The sequence below is a fragment of the Schistocerca gregaria genome, chromosome 1, assembly GCF_023897955.1.
Source record: "Schistocerca gregaria isolate iqSchGreg1 chromosome 1, iqSchGreg1.2, whole genome shotgun sequence".
Taxonomy (NCBI): Eukaryota; Metazoa; Arthropoda; class Insecta; order Orthoptera; family Acrididae; genus Schistocerca; species Schistocerca gregaria.
Window position 1 is genome coordinate 142,056,334 of NC_064920.1, and position 17,062 is coordinate 142,073,395.

Consider the following 17,062-nt stretch of genomic DNA (forward strand, 5'->3'; position numbering starts at 1 on the left):
GAATGAATACACAATTTTTGTCAATTTGTTTTTATTTTTAATTTTTGTTTCTATAATTTTTTTAAAATAATTGAATACTTTCTTGAAAAATAAGTGGATATGCTATTCCGAAATATGAATACTAACGTTGAAAGAAACACTGGATATTAATGTTGTAACATAACACTGATGGATTTTAGTGTCTGTATTGCCTCATGAACACACTGCAGCATTTAATACTTTGTTGCTCCACCACGCGCGTTAATCACCGCCTGGCATCGTGAAGGCATAGAAAAAATTAATCTTTTAATGTACTGCTCACTCAGTTCATGAAACCACACACTCACAAGGGTCTCCAACAGCTCTCGTTTATTCCGTGGCTTCTTTTTGGTGATAGCATTTTCCATAACCTTCCAATAGTTCTCAATAGGATTGAGATCAGGACTGTTTCCATGCCACTCTAATACTCGAACCCCATTTTGTCGATTTTACCCGAAATGTAGAAGTACGTGATAATTAACCAAGAAAGTAATCTGCTTCGTGTTTGGTACAAATATCAGTCATAGTACTCACCTTCAAAGCTCTATGGCAAGGAGTGGAGTCATCCTGAAAAACGCAATTGGAAACATCTCCACACTGGTCTCTAATGGCTGGCATAAGCTTCCTTTCAAGAATGTCTATGTAGGCATCTGCGTTGGCAGTGCCATTGATGAAGTCAAGACGACCTGCTCTCTGACTGTAAATGCACCCCCAGACCCCCTGTCCTTGTGGGTGTTTGACTGTATGTGTTATGCATGATGGCAAAAATTCTTCATCTTTTCTTCAACGCACGAATAGTTTTCCATCTGAGCCTTGCAGATTAAATTTGGACTCGTCTGAAAAGATTACTTTGTTCCACGTCTCTGGTGTCTATGTCGCATGTGCCTTTACCCATTGTAGTCGCTGTTGTCGCACTATCTTGGTCAATAAAGGCCTCCTTCTAGGACGACGGGATGCGAGTCCAGCCTCCAGTAGTCTACTTCTTACAGTTCTACTGGTTACTGAGATGTCGCACATTTCTTGCCAGTCTCGCTTTAGTTCAATTGATGACAGGCGACGATCGTTGAGCGAAAGCTTTTTCAATACTATGTCCTGTGTGGCAGTAGACGCCCTTTCCCGACCTCTTCCTTTCTGACGATCATCATTTCCTTTTTCCCTGTATTTTTTCAGTGACCTCGAAATCTTAGACAGATTAAATCCTGTCTTAGAGGCTATCTCTCTGGTGCTGAGACCAACAGACGAATAAGCAAGTAAAGTAGCTTTCTTTTCTGGCGTTAATTCAACTGACCTGCCCATCTTCTCACTGCAAAGTCTCAACTCAAAATGGCAGTATAAACACTGGTTTCATAGTAATATCAAACAACAACTAAGTGCTGGGTATTGTTGGAAAACATGCGTGAAGAAGTCAGATTATTAAGGTAAGAATATGTCAACAAAGTTTAGCAACAAAGGGGCTGGTATAACCTGAAGCAAATTACTGCAAAAGACAAAAAGACGAAGTAATTCATGGTGATGCAATAAATATTTCCACCACTGTATATTCACGTACCCACTACTATATTAATTTTTTAAATGTGGGTTGTAGCTCGAAGTCGACATCTACATACATCTCTGAAACAGGACGAGAGTCGCATAGCAGAGTGTATTTAGCATGGGACTACAAATGGCTCTGAGCAATATGCGACTTAACTTCTGAGGTCATCAGTCGCCTAGAACCTAACTAACCTAAGGACATCACACACATCCATGCCCCAGGCAGGATTCGAACCTGCGACCGTAGCGGTCGAGCATGGTACTACATGTTAAGGTTTCTCCACGATTCAACCGTGTGTGGGGCGGGGGAGAAGACTGTTTAAATGCTCCTGCACGCACTGTAGTCTAATTTTGCCTTCATGGAGATACGTAAGTTTATTAAGGCTATGTCTAGATCCTTCTCTTAATACAGGTTCTTAGAATTTTATAGAGAGGCTTTCGTGCGATAATTTGCGTCTGAGAATGCAGTTTTTTCAACATCTGAAGCCGGTTGGGAGAGTACTTGGAAAATGCAGCTAGTCTACAGGGGAGACCATTTACTAATCACCTGTGGATTCCATTTTAGAATACTGCTCAAATGTGTGGGATCCACACCAAAAACGACTAATGGGACACATTGAACATATAAAAAGATTGGCGCCACAAATGGTGACCGATTTATTTGACTCACCGGAGATCTAGGTTAGGTTTGTGGTTCACTTATGGACACCATCCCACAGGTGTTAAATTGGCTACGCAACTGCAAGTTTCCGTCCAATGCCGATAGCAGTCGTGCAGGATCTGGTGCACGCAATGAAGCATACTGACTGAGCCACACCCCCAGCAGCTCTGTACCACGAGCGCCCTCTGCCTTTGCGATACACGACGGCCAGGGGCAGTTACTCAGCCCATTTGTGCTCGCAGCCACATTGCTACATGATGCTATGCAGACGGTGCCTAGGCGCTAATCATTTCTGCTCCTGTCCAGCTTTCCTACGATGACAGTTGCTGTACCACTCTGTAGCCCACCTCTCCTTACCACTGTGTATGAAGTTGTAGACAACAACTTTGAAAAGTGGCTGGTTGTGAGGTGGCAAAGCCAAAGAATGTGATTTCATGATAAATAGACTATCTGATCAAAAGTATCCGGACACCTCCAGAAACATACGTTTTCATATCAGGTGCATTGTGCTGCCACCTACTGCCAGGTACTCCATACCAGTGGCCACAGTTGTCATGAGACATCGTGAGAGAGCAGAATAGGGAGCTCCGCGGAAATAACGGACTTCGAACGTGGTGTGGTGATTGGGTGTCACTTGTGTCATACGTCTGTACGCGACATTTCCACACTCCTAAACATCCCTAGGTACTCTGTTCCTGATGTGATAGTGAAGAGGAAACGTGAAGGGACACATACGGCACAAAAGCGTACAGGCCGACCTCGTCTGTTGACTGACAGACACCGCCGACAGTTGAAGAGGGTCGTAATGTGTAATAGGCAGACATCTATCCAGACCATGATACAGGAATTCCAAACTGCATCATGATTCTCTGCAAGTACTATGACAGTTAGGCGGGAGGTGATAAAATTTGGATTTCATGGTCGAGCGGCTGCTCATAAGCCACACATCACGCCGGCAAATGCCAAACGACGCCTCCCTTGATGTAAGGAGCGTAAACATTGGACGATTGAACAGTGGAAAACTTTGCCTGGAGTGACGAATGACGCTACACAATGTGGCGATCCGATGGCAGGGTGTGGGCATGGCGAATGACAGGTGAACGTCATCTGCCAGCGTGTGTAGTGCGAACAGTAAAATGCAGAGGCGATGGTGTTAAGGTGTGGTCGTGTTTTTTATGTAGGGGGCTTGCACCTCTTGTTTTGCGTGGCACTATGACAGCACAGGCCTACATTGATGTTTTAAGCACCTTCTTGCTTCCCACTGTTGAAGAGCAATTCGGGGATGGCGATTGCAAAAATGGTTCAAATGGGTCTGAGCACTATGGGACTTAATTTCTGAGGTTATTAGTCCCCTAGAACTCAGAACTACCTAAACTTAACTAACCTAAGGACATCACACACATCCATGCCCGAGGCAGGATTCGAACCTGCGACCGTAGCGGAGTGATTACACGACGGTAACATTCCCGTAATGGACTGGCCTGCACAGAGTCCTGGCCTGAACCTATTGAACAGTCTTTATACCACATCCACATAACACAGCAGTCTGTTTCATGCTCATAACAGGTAAATCCGAACTTCTAAATACTGTAATTTCTGCAAAACTAGTACGCAGGCTTTTAAGAGCGGTACGCCCTTGGTTTCGTCTCTAGTAAACCTCCGATACTAGCAGCATAAATTACCATAATTCCATTTGAAAGCAGCGAAGCTGATCCACGTATTTGTGTCATCAATATAGCTATGAAAAGAAACTATACGTAGTTTAGTGAGGCCATCTGAGAACTCATCTCGCTGGAAACAGCATTACGATATCTCAAACGGTTCAGGAAATATTTGAGGCGGACAGTTTGGCTGAATCACACTGCATATCGTTTACAGAATTGGATAAACTGTGTTTTTTCGAAAAGGTAGGCCAGCGACCAAGTAACAATGCGTTATTCTTTTGAAACTTTCTCTCAAAGTTCCTTCTCTTATTCCAGCTCTGTTGGGCAAAGAACACTGTTTCGATCGGCACCGGTGGGCTCAATACTTTAGTTTTTACTATGTTAAATAACGCAGAAAAACTACATGTAAAGTAACTTTCAATTTTACTAATTTCAACGAGTAGTTTCCAATGTTAGTAACTTTAATTTCAAATGTGTCTCCATTTTTGAAAAACGCTCGTCTGATCATAGGTAGACCGTTGGTATTGAGGAAACTAGAGCGATGACGACGCGCCAGGTATGGCCTGATGTACTTGGTACCGAAACAGGGCCGTATGGAAAAAGAACCATTAGCGATTTCCCTAAGTTCCCAGGCGTCAGAGACACTAATAAGCCAAAATGTCATTACCAGTGCCCACTGAGAAACTAAATTCCGCCTTGTGACGTTACAGGGCACGTGATATGGTGACAAAAACATCTAAGCGGAGCAGAGACGAACGGGAAGTCATTCATGGTACGGGCCGCAAATGGGGAAATCCGCTGACACAAACCACTGTGACAAAGAGCAGATTGTTATGGCCCGACCTCTAGGGACGACCACCTCGGAATCGTCGAAGATGGTCGGCTGTTCCCGTGCTATTGTCGTGAGCGTATAGGGGAGTAGGCGACAAGGTGTCGGACGTCCATGCCTCGTCATAAAGACTTAAGTGAGCGACTTGCCAGCTCTGTAAATTATAGGCTGCGATATGTAGCAGATCTGACGGCAAGCTACAATGCTGAAGCAGGCACGAGTGTTTCAGAGCACACCGATCAGCACTTATTGCTCAATGTGGGGCTCTGCAACAGCCAGCTCATACGTGTTCCCCATGTTGACCCAACGACACCATAAATTACCACTGAGATGGGCACGGGATCAATAGAAATGTACCGTCATGTTGGATTAATCACGTTTCTTCTTACATCGGGTCAATGGTCGTGACCAGATGCACCATTATTCCGGCGAAATGCTGCTCGAAACTTGCAACGCCCTCACGAAAGCACGCTGCTGGCGACAGTATTATAGTATTGGGGATTCTAAAGTGGGCGTCCATGGGGTCAGTGGTTGTAATCAATGACACCATGACAACTGTGGATCACGTGAACATTATTGCGGCCCACCTGCATCTCTCACTCTTGATATCGTCCCCGACAGTAAAGGAATGATACGAAGAGCATTTCAGTTAACTGACGTTGAAGGACCTCATCTCAAGCCGATAGAACACATATGGGGCGCTAGCAGACCCACTTCCACGCCCACAAACTACAGACCTGCAATTTATGGGAATTGCGTGACCTGTGAGTAGATACGTGGAGCCACCTACCTCTGGCGACACACCCAGGACTTATCGAATTCATGCCGCGTGGAATCGCTTGTGTATTGCGTTCCGAAGATGGACCAACACGCCATTAATCGGGTTGAACCGTGCCTGGCTCACGCTATGTGTTGTGGTTGGCAGGAGAGCCAATCGTGTTCCTAAAGGAGGCCGAAATGCACGCGTTTTAGCTCACGCAGGCTGGCGTGAGGTCTGGAACATGACAAGGAATTAGAATTGAGAAAAACGGATGTAGCTGGTGGAATACTTAACTTTAATCCATTAATGGAGAACGTCGCTCTTTATGGTACATGATTCACAATATCAATAGTACCGATACTGGCGCCTTGCTAGGTCGTAGCAAATAACGTAGCTGAAGGATATGCTAACTATCGTCTCGGCAAATGAGAGCGCAGAAGTCAGTGAACCATCGCTAGCAAAGTCGGCTGTACAACTGGGGCGAGTGCTAGGAAGTCTCTCTAGACCTGCCGTGCGGCGGCGCTCGGTCTGCAATCATTGATAGTGGCGACACGCGGGTCCGACGTATACTAACGGACCGCGGCCGATTTAAAGGCTACCACCTAGCAAGTGTGGGGGTCTGGCGGTGACACCACACCATGACTTGTTTTTGGTCATTGGTTGCAGTCCAGTGGTGTCTTATTTCTTCTTCGGTTGCCGCCATAATGTTGCTGTTTTCTCTCCGTGAGTGGCAGCAGCAGGGTGTATTGATACTAGTACTGCTGTTCTATCTTTGGTGTGGCGGATATACTGTATTTTCCGGGTGTGCTGTGTGTGGCAGTCGGTCGGTTGGGGCAGAGCAGCGAGGAAGTCTCCGTGGCGCGTAGTCAGGCCGGAGCCGCCGGCATTGTGCACGCGCGGTTGAGTTGTGAAGCGCTTCTTGCGAGGATTACGAAGTTCGTCGCCCATCGATTTTGGACACTAAAGTTGAATGCTCACTTAACCTACTATCAAGCCTCAACTGCTATCACATCTCTTCATCTGATCCTGGTTGTCGGTTTCTGGGAGATTCCTGCGAGCAACAACGTGTGTGCATTGAAATCAGTTAGAACTGCAGCCGTGTTCCTGCGTCGTGTTTAACTTAATTTAATTCATTCCTTCATTAATGAAGTGTACCAGTAGTATCTTCTGCCTTGTGGCCGTCCGCGATCCGGTTGCCTGCCCTGGTCGTTGACTTAGTTTTTGGCACTGTATTTTCCTCGTCGTGTTGATGCTGTCCAGCACGGCGTGTAGTTTGACAGCTGAGGTATTGTTGGTAGTTTTGGGCCTTTATTCTGACTTGGCTGGATTGGGTACCAGTATCCAGAACGTCGTGCTATTGACATCTTGTTGTTTTGCTGGTCACGCGGAGCACAACTGATACTGTTGGTTGGTTCGTCGGCTGGCTTTCGGTTGGGTTGCCTTCCGATTAAGAGGTTGTCGGCCTGGCTGCCTGTCTCACCTAAACCTGCAATAGTGTTAACTTCCCAGGCCGACCCTTGGAACCTTCTGACCGCCGCTCCTTGTGTTTTACATATTGAATTCCTTTTTAGTCTTAAGTACTCTGTGTGGCCTTCGACCAAGTTTTAGCTTATTAAAATAGCAAGGCTTCTTCTTAGGCCTGAGCCACAAAAAAAATTGTTTCTTGTTTGGTATGTGGCCTTCAGCCAAGTTTCAGCCTTTCGAGATGAAAATTGAAAATTCCTTGTGTCTAGGCCTTAAGCCATAAATTTGTTTCAAGTTGGTTTGTGACCTTCATCCGAGTTTTCATTCAAATCAAATCAAAAAGTCGAAAATTTTGTCTAGGCCTTAAACCGACTCTTCCTGCTTACATTAAAAATTGGAAATTTTTTTGTCTGAGCTTTAAGTGGTGAGGTTGTTTGGGTTTCATATGTGGCCTTCAGCCGAGTTTCACACGAAATATTTTAAGATAAGGCCTTCAACCTTTTCAGATTGACAGCTCTTCTTGCTAGGCCTTAAGCCGTTAAATTGTTTTGTTGATATGCCCCCTTCAGCCGAGTTTTCGGCTATTTAGATTGAACTTTGAAAATCTTTGTCTTATCCTTAAGCCGCAACACTGTTCCTGATTAATGTGAGGCCTTTAGCCGAGTTCTATGGGAAAAATTAAGCTAAGGCTTTCAGCCTATTTATATTGAAGGCATTTTTTTTCAGAAGAACTCCTGTACCTCAATTCCTTGTGCCTTGGATTTTCGATGTGGCTCTCAGCTGATCTAAATGAAATTTAAATGAAAGGAGGTCTTTCGTTAAAACCTTGAGAGTTTTTGATTCTTGCTTGTGTGATTGTGTATTTTAACGAATGAAGTTTATATGTTGAGTGCAACTGATAGTAACTTATTTTGGTCTCTTTCCACAAATATAACCTCATCCCCTTTGTCCTGCTAGCCCAGCGATTTCACGGGTAGTCATAATGTTTTGGATTATCAGTGTAGGGTCCCTTAGGAAAACATGGGTTGCATCAGGGTTGGGCTTAAGTATCTGGTGTCCTGATAACTGTCCACTGTAAAAATTAAAAGGCAGAGGAATGCAGTAAATTCCTCTTGGCTCCAGAATGGCGTGTCGATGGGCACGTGTCGAGAAAGGAAGATTGACGGGTGATGTTTTTATGGCTACCTTGTCAAAGCGAGGTGCCGTGTTCCCTGTTCACACTAAAAACAGTTATAACGGGATCAGGAACGTAGCAAATGTAAACTCAACTCGTTCTGATCACCAGTGTACTCTAGAGCGCAGTAGACGAAGGTGCCAGGTTGATACTGTGTTTCCTGCTTTGAGAAATGGATTTGATACAGTCCTGCATTGTCGTTTAGTGAAAGAACCGCTACTGTGCAGTATACCGTACCTGATTTATAACTACATTGTGGTCTTCCTAGCAGACAGAACTCAACACATCGCTCTTAACGGATCGAAAAAAATTGGCGTACATGTACTTCGTAAAGTACTCAGGGGGTTAGTACAGGGCCGTTACTACTCGTATGTGCAATGTACATAAATGGTCTAGTCTGTAAAGTTGCAAGTTCCATGAGGCTGTCCGGGTATAATGCTGTTGTCTGCAGGAATGTTTTAACGCGAACGTGAAATGGCAGAAGATTGCAGAAGAACGACGATTGGCGATGGAGCAAGCAGTTGACAATGAAATTTATTTAAAAATGAAGTGTTGCGCAAAAACAGGCATAGAGATCCAATATTTTTCCATTATATTACTAACGATAAATCACTGGAAGCAGTAACAGCCTTAAAGTATCTAGGAGTAACGTTCCGGAGCGATCTAAAGTATAAAACTAGTTTCCAGGAAAAGCAGATGCCAGGCTAATACTCACTGAAAGGATCCATAGTAAAAGTAATTCGTACACGAAAGAAGCAGCTTTACAAAAAACTTGTTCGACCGTTTCCTTAGAATTGCTCATCGGCCTGGCAACCTTACCAGGTTGGGTTGATAGCGGACATAGAACAGGTCCATTGAAGACCTTCGAAGCTTCGTCACAAGTTCATTTAGTAAATCCGACAGAGTTACGGAGATAGTCAACAAACTCCTGTGGCAGACGCTGCAAGAAAGCCGTTGTGCATCGTGGAGAGATTTAGTTCTGAACTTCCGAGAGTGTACGTTGCAAGAAGATCCCAGCAACTTTGTATTTCACCCCCCCCCCCCCCCCCCCCCCCGCGTCTCCATCCCCCTCATCACCACATGTATCTGGCGAAACGGCTACGACGAGAAATCAATCAGGGAATTACAAGGCATACGGAAGCTTATCGACAGGAATTTTCCCCATACATTATTCCCAAATGGAGCAAAGAAGAGTAGAGTGATAGTGGAACTTCTGCCGAGACACCGTAAGGTGGCTTGCAGAGTAAAGATTTTAAAATGTTGGTGAGTGCCCTTTCGTCCGGAAAGTCGTGGGGCTCAGCAGATAGGATGACTTTATTGACTCCCGTGGCCAGGGATTTGTAGTGGGGGATTTATAGTGGTCTTGCAGAGAGCAAGTCTCAGACAACAAGGTAAACATTACACTTGCATGATTGCAGAACAGTGTGATAACGACAGAAAGTACTGAAATTACTGTGCAAGAGACGTTCTACACTTGCTACACACAGAAATGTACACATGTTCAGAAAACTGAAAACACCTTGAGCGAATGGATGATGATGATGATGATATTTGGTTTGTGGGGCGCTCAACTGCGCGGTTAGCAGCGCCCGTACAAATTCCCAACCTTTGCTCAGTCCAAACTCGCCACTTTCATGAATGATGATGAAATGATGAGGACTACACAAACACCCAGTCATCTCGAGGCAGGTGAAAATCCCTGACTCCGCCGGGAATCGAACACGGGACCCCGTGCTCGGGAAGCGAGAACGCGACCGCGAAACCACGAGCTATGGACTTGAGCGAATAGAGAGAGGACGTTCATATTCACAGGACATGTACATCAGTATTTTCTGCAGAAATGATTAGCATTTGAGTTATATCTGTTCAGTATACTTCCTGTTGCCTAGAAGTCACAGGGTCCACCATGGGCCAAGATAACTTGGTCCATCGGTGCGTCTAAGGCGCAAAGGGTGTCCTGTGGATAGCCATCCATGCTGCATTCACCTGGTTCCAAAGTGGTAGGCTTTGGGTAATAGTGCTGAATCCATCGTTTCACGATATACCCTGCACATTTTCGATTGGCGTCTAGTCTGGTGATCTGGCGGGACAGGGCAAAAGGCTGACATCCTGTGACACCAGGGAGGCACGTATTCACGCAGCAACATGTCGAGAATTGCCTCGCTGAAAAATGGCGTCTGTGGTGTTGCGCAGAAAAGATTTGGCTACTTGTCGCAGGATATCATTCACATAGGTCACGCTGGTTTCATGGCCCTGGACACGCATCAACTGTGATTTATGGATGTACCCAAAAGCATATCACATCATAAGGCATTGGGTTGATGTTAATGTGTTTTGCGAATTCAATTACTGTGATGCAGCTCCCCCTGTCTACGACGAACCAAAATGCGGCCTCCATAAAAAAAAAGAGAGAGAGAAAGAAAGAAACTGAACTCGTCCGAAATACTATCTGATGCCCTTCCCGTCCCCAGTGAGGCCGTTCCATACACCATTGCCGCCTAGCGCGTTTCTGCACATTCGTCAAAGGTAGACAGAAAAGTGGACGACGCGTGCGTAACCCATACTGTAATAAACTGCGACGGACTGATAACCCTGATGGTGTGTGATGTGTTCCTCTGTTTCACTGTTGCGCCAGAGCAGAGGAGGACGCAGATCTGACCTGCAATGCCATTCGGATCAGGTGTCGATCTTCTCTTGACCCATCTCGTCGTGTTCTACGGCCTTCCGTGAACCATTCTGCAAACAACCATGCACTGCCGACACACTTCGTTCCACACGAACAGCAGTATCCCGGATGGACGCATCACATTATCTCATGCCAATAAGGCGCTCTCCTTCCGACTCACTGATTTGACGGTACGGTCCGCGGATACATCTGCGAGGCATATTACACATCTACTGAAGTCGCACTGATCCATTACCTTCAGTTTATAGCGACAACCAGAGCCCCAGGTACATTTTACCCGTAGGAGGTGTTGCGACGCAATTTCGAAGTTGACCTCGAACCTGCTAGCCGACATGATTCAAATGCTAATAATTTCTGCAGAACATACTAATGTACATGCCCTGTGAATAGGAACGTCCTTTCTCTAGTCGTTCAAGGTGTTTCGTTTTTTCTGAACATCAGTGTATATCTTCGGAGTCAGAACTTCGCTAATTATCTATTGTGAAGACTTCTAAATGCCAGGCGTTTTTTGTGACTTACCTTGTTCTTTAACCCTTCAGAAAATCTGCTCGCATATCTTGATTATAACTAACACTGGGACACTAGTGTAGATTCACACCCTAAAAGCAAGCACTACATTACGTTACAATACTGATTAAAGATTAATGTTCCATGTAATCGATATACACTCATGCTCATAAATTAAGAATAATGCTGATACATGGTGAAAAAACGCTCTGGTGGGCGGTTTGCAGGTTTCAATTATCTCTGGGTATGACCATGCGGTGCATTTTACCTGCGGTCGTCGCACGGTGGCGCCGGTAGCAGTCCAAAGCTGTGTTGGTGCATGTCAGAGTACGTAGCAGCGAGTAAGTGTGCAGACGTTTTCAGACGTGCTAATGGTCCCTGTGTGTAGAAAATGGCTCAGGGAACACATATTCATGACGTTATGGGGGAGTAGAATACTAGGGCGACTGGAGGCTGATCAAATACGGCAGGTCGTAGCACGGCCCCTCCGTGTGCTACAAAGTGTGATCTCAAGATTATGGCAACGATTCCAGAAGCCAGGAAACGTGTCCAGGCGCTACAGTACGAGACGTCCACAGTGTACAACACCACATGAAGACCGATATCTCACCATCAGTACCCGCAGACGGCCACGGAGTACTGCAGGTAGCCTTGCTCGGGACCTTACTGCAGCCACTGGAACAGATGTCTCCAGACACACAGTCTACAGACGACTGAACATACATAGTTTGTTTGTTCGCCCGGAGACCTGCAAGATGCATTCCACTGACCCCTGATCACAGGATAGCCCGTAAAGCATGGTGTCAAGTACACAGTACGTGGTCATTGGAACAGTGGTCCCAGGTTATGTTCACGCACGAATCCAGATACAGTCTGAACAGTGATTCTCACCGGGTTTTCGTCTGGCGTGAACCAGGAACCAGATACCACACCCTTAATGTCCTTGAAAGGGACCTGTATATAGGCCGTTGTTTGATGTGTTTGGGGTGGGATTATGATTGGTGCACGTACACCCTGTCTTTGACAGAGGAACTGCAACAGGTCGGGTGTTTCGGCAGGTCATTTTGCACCAGTATGTCCGCCTTTTCAGGGGTGAAGTGGGTTCCACCTTCCTCCTGATGGATGCTAACGCACGGCCTCACCGAGCTGCCATCGTGGTGGAGTACCTTAAAACAGAAGATATCAGGCGAATAGAGTGGCCTGCCTGTTCTCCAAATATAAACCCCATGGAGCACGTCTGGGATGCTCTCTTTCGACGTATCGCTGCACGTCTTCAAACCCCTACGACACTTCGGAAGCTCCGACAGGCAGTCGTGCAAGAATGGAAGGCTATACCCCAACAGCTGCTCGACCACCTGATCCAGAGTATGCCAACCCGTTGTGCGGTCTGTGTATGTGTGCATGGTGATCATATCCCATATTGATGTCGGGGTACATACGCAGGAAACAGTGGCGTTTGGTAGCACGTGTGTTTCGGGACGGTTTTCTCAACTTAGCATACCGCGGACATACAGATCTGTGTCGTGCGTGTTCCCTATGTCACTATGCTATTAGCGCCAGTATTGTGTAGTGCCACGGTGTGTGGCACCACATTCTGCAATTATCCTTAATTTATGAGCATGATTGTAGTCAAGGGCGGGACAGTATCCCGAATTTGGAAAGCATGGAGGAAGGAAACAGCTCATTATTCACCTGAAATAACTTACGGAACCGCAGAATATCAAAACAGTATAAGGAGGTGAGGAATTAGCCATACCTTTCCTGAATAAATAAGTGGCGACGATATATTCATTACACGACGCCATGTTGTACGGCCGGTAAGTGGTTTCCTTATCGCCTCACTGCAAACCACTCAGGGAGAAGGAAGGAAGACTACAGCTTAAGTCCTGACGACGACGTCGTAATTAGAGACGGAGAACAAGCCCCGGCAGCAGAAGGAAAGTGGCTGTGCAGTTTCAAAAGAACCATCCCGTCATTCACCATAAGCAGTTCATGGAAATCTCAGAAAACATAAATCTGCATGTCCAGACAGGGATTTGAAAGACTGTTCTCGCGAGCATCTCAGAATCTAGTTTGTAGTGGAGACTGGGAAAGATCGCCCGTTAATCTCCCTTGACGACTTAGAAGAAATGGTTAAGCATCAGTGCCGATTTTTGCAGGAGGTCTAAAATCACCGTCCAGTCCCAGAAGAAAAACGTATAACGAGGACTCTTGGAAGTGTGAATGTAGGCATGAACTGGCGTAGCGGAGATGTGACGTCTGAACTACATTCGCAGAGGTTCCATCTCCGGCGGAGATTGAAAAGGCTCTCGAGCTAGAGCAGCGACGGATGAGAATCTGCTGGGCAGAGCTTTTCTGCTTTCCTTCCACATATGCCCAAGGTAATGGACAGAATCAGTAGGAATTTATGGAAATTCGACACGAAAAAGCCTACATCTCGGTGAAGGAAGGCAATGAATGTCTCAGATCGGTGAAGACGATTGTGATCACAGACTGTGAGCGCGTTAGAAGGCTCTGCATCTCGAGTATCTGTACGAAATTAAAGGTGGATATGATCAGATGTTCTACGTCACAATGTTGCTACACCGGGAACTCAGTAGTCACAGACAAAATCCGATAGTACAACTAACTGTGGTCGCAATGTAATCCATTTAAATAATGCAAACTTTGATTGCCTTGGAAATCAGCACGATCCCTTGTACAGAGAAGTTGCTGGAATCATAAAAATGCGGCCAGTAAAAAATTCAAAAGCGAGTGGTAAACAAAATGCCATCTTTGTTGTGTTACGAGAGATCGAGGACGAAACTTCTCGCATTGGATGTGTGTATAGTGTCAAAAAGTCATTTTCTCTTACATAATCACCTTTCAGGGTAGCGTACTCTGTTCAACGATTTTCAGAGAGTAAATTTCATTACTGAGATGCAGATGTGAAAGATGTGCAGAATCACTGTCTACGGCTTCACTTGGTTCAAAACGTAATGCACAAACAAATTTCCTAAATATGGAAACACAGAAGAAAGGATGTGAATAGGATGGATGTTATTGGAAGTCTCTTCGGGTTGCTGCCGGATCCTAAAATCAACTTGACTCGATATTTCGGCGATCCAAGTGGTCGCCATCTTCAGGGAAATGTTGCTTCTGCTGATGAGTCCCGCTGAGAACTGACGCCAGGTTGCAAATCGACGTCCTACATAGGCACCGTTCAGTACACAGCGCATGCGCCGCCCATGACCATCTCCGGAGGTGTATGAAGAGGAACGTAGATCTGTGGCCTTTCTTCCTTATGCTGGAGGCTTATCGTTTTAAGATTTAACGAATTTTAAGGAATTTGAACATTAAGAGAAAGACGATTTGGGGCTTAGGAAACCCGGTGTGTACAAAATTCCGTGTCAATGTGGGAAAGCTTACATTGGCCGTTCGATTCGCACAGTGCATGACAGGTGTCTGGAACATCGCCGTCATACGAGGCTACAACAGCCGGAAAAATCGGCAGTAGCAGAACACTGCGTAAATGAGGGACACAGTATGAATTTTGATGAAACTGTGGTAGTTGCCAACATTTCCGGTTTTTGGAACAGTGTCTATAAAGAGGCGGTTGAAATTAGGTTGGCTGATAATTTAATCAACAGAGACAGTGGGTTTTCTCTTCGCAAGACGTGGAATCCTGTATTATCTCGCATCCAAACTGAACGTTCTTCGGTGCGGCCTTGATTGCGACATATCGTTGCCAGCAGTGTTCACTAAGGGCGGCGCCACCTCCCTGTCTTGGAAGGCAGAAACCTTGATGGGCGGCGCATGCGCCGTGTACTGAACGGTGCCTATGTAGGACGTCGATTTGCAGCCTGGCGTCAGTTCTCAGCGGGACTCATCAGCAGAAGCAGCATTTTCCTGAAGATGGCGTCCAGTTCGATCGCCCAAAAAACGAGTCAAGTTGATTTTAGGATCCGGCAGCAACCCGAAATGACTTTCAAGACTCATTATGCCGGGAAAGCCTACGTAATCAGGATGGATGTTATGTTCGGACAATTCTTACTTCAAATCCTTCAGTTTTCTCACTGTCAAAACATCCTTGAGGGAAGACAGAGCGTCGTGATTAAAGACCTTGGCCTGCATTCATTTATTTTGTTATCTAGTTGGTCTACAGGTGTTCCGTAGTACGTTCCTTCCGCCTCATACGACGATGACGCCGTGGAGTCCAACTGACTTAATTGTCTGTCACTCTGGTTGGACCTCTATGCCCCATTGCCACGATATCCCGACTCCGTTGTATTCGGTTCGAATATCACGGTGCGTGTTGTATTGGACAGTGGCTTGAATGGTAGTGCACAGGGTAGCAGTACTCACCGAATTGGTCATCCCAGGGAAGTGCAGGCACACTGGCTGGTCGGGCCACGTCTTGCTGACGTAGAAGTGGAAGTCCCAGACGCGGTCGTTCATGTAGGTGCGCAGCGTCTGGTGGAACTGTGGACACACGGACAGCCGCTTCAGTTTGGGTCTGGCAGAGGCGGTCTACAGCAGCAACTAGCTACTGTGGTGGTTGTGGCGACGTATAACGTGTAGGAAAAAATCACGTCGCGATACCTTGTGTCAATATAAAGTACGTACATAAAATATTCTTCCCTTTATATGTTTTTTTCCTTTATTGAAGACTACGGTGCTTCTACACTGCTGGCCATTAAAATTGCTACACCAAAAAGGATTGCAGATGATAAATGGGTATTCATTGGACAAATATATTATACAAGAACTGACATGTGATTAATTTTCACGCAAATAGGGTGCATGGATCCTGAGAAATCACTACCCAGAACAACCACCTCTGGCCGTAATAACGGCTTTGATACGCCTGGGCATTGAGTCAAACAGAGCTTGGATGGCGTGTACAGGTACAGCTGCCCATGCTGCTTCAACACAATACCACAGTTCATCAAGAGTAGTGACTGGCGTTTTGCGACGCACCAGTTGCTCGGCCACCATTGACCAGACGTTTTCATTTGGTGAGAGATGTGGAGAATGTGCTGGCCAGGGCAGCATTCGAACATTGTCTGTATCATGAAAGGCCCGTACAGGACCTGCAACATGAGGTCGTGCGTTATCCTGCTGAAATGTAGGGTTTCGCAGGGATCGAATGAATGGTAGAGCCACGGGTCGTAACACATCATAAATGTAATGTCCACTGTTCAAAGCGCCGTCAATGCGAACAAGAGGTGACCGAGACGTGTAACCAATGGCACCCTATACCATCACGCCGGGTGATACGCCAGTATGGATATGACGAATACACGCTTCCAATGTGCGTTCACCGTGATATCGCCAAACACGGATGCGACCATCATGATGCTGTAAACAGAACCTGGATTCATCCGAAAAAAGGACGCTTTGCCATTCGTGCACCCAGGTTCGTCGTTGAGTACACCATCGCAGGCGCTCCTGTCTGTGATGCAGCGTCTAGGGTAACCGCAGCCATGGTCTCCGAGCTGATAGTCCATGCTGCTGCAAACGTCGTCGAACTGTTCGTGCAAGTGGTTGTTGTCTTGCAAACGTCCCCATCTGTTGACTCAGGGATCGAGACGTGGTAGCACGATCCGTTACAGCCAAGCGGATAAGATGCCTGTCATCTCGACTGCTAGTGATACGAGGCCGTTGGGATCCAGCACGGCGTTCCGTATTACCCTCCTGAACCCACCAATTCCATATTCTGCTAACAGTCATTGGATCTCGACCAACGCGAGCAGCAATATCGCGATACGATAAACCGCAGTCGTG

The 17,062-nt window shown here is 46.2% G+C and overlaps 1 protein-coding gene across 1 annotated transcript in view; it reads right to left on the reverse strand.

Moving 5' to 3' along the window:
• Positions 1-17,062, reverse strand: part of LOC126334915 (uncharacterized) — a 549,387-nt gene that overhangs the window by 146,183 nt on the left and 386,142 nt on the right. Inside the window, exon 3 of the mRNA XM_049997637.1 lies at positions 15,641-15,757. Within this exon, the coding sequence (XP_049853594.1) occupies positions 15,641-15,757 (117 nt within the window). The remainder of the gene's footprint in view (positions 1-15,640; positions 15,758-17,062) is intronic.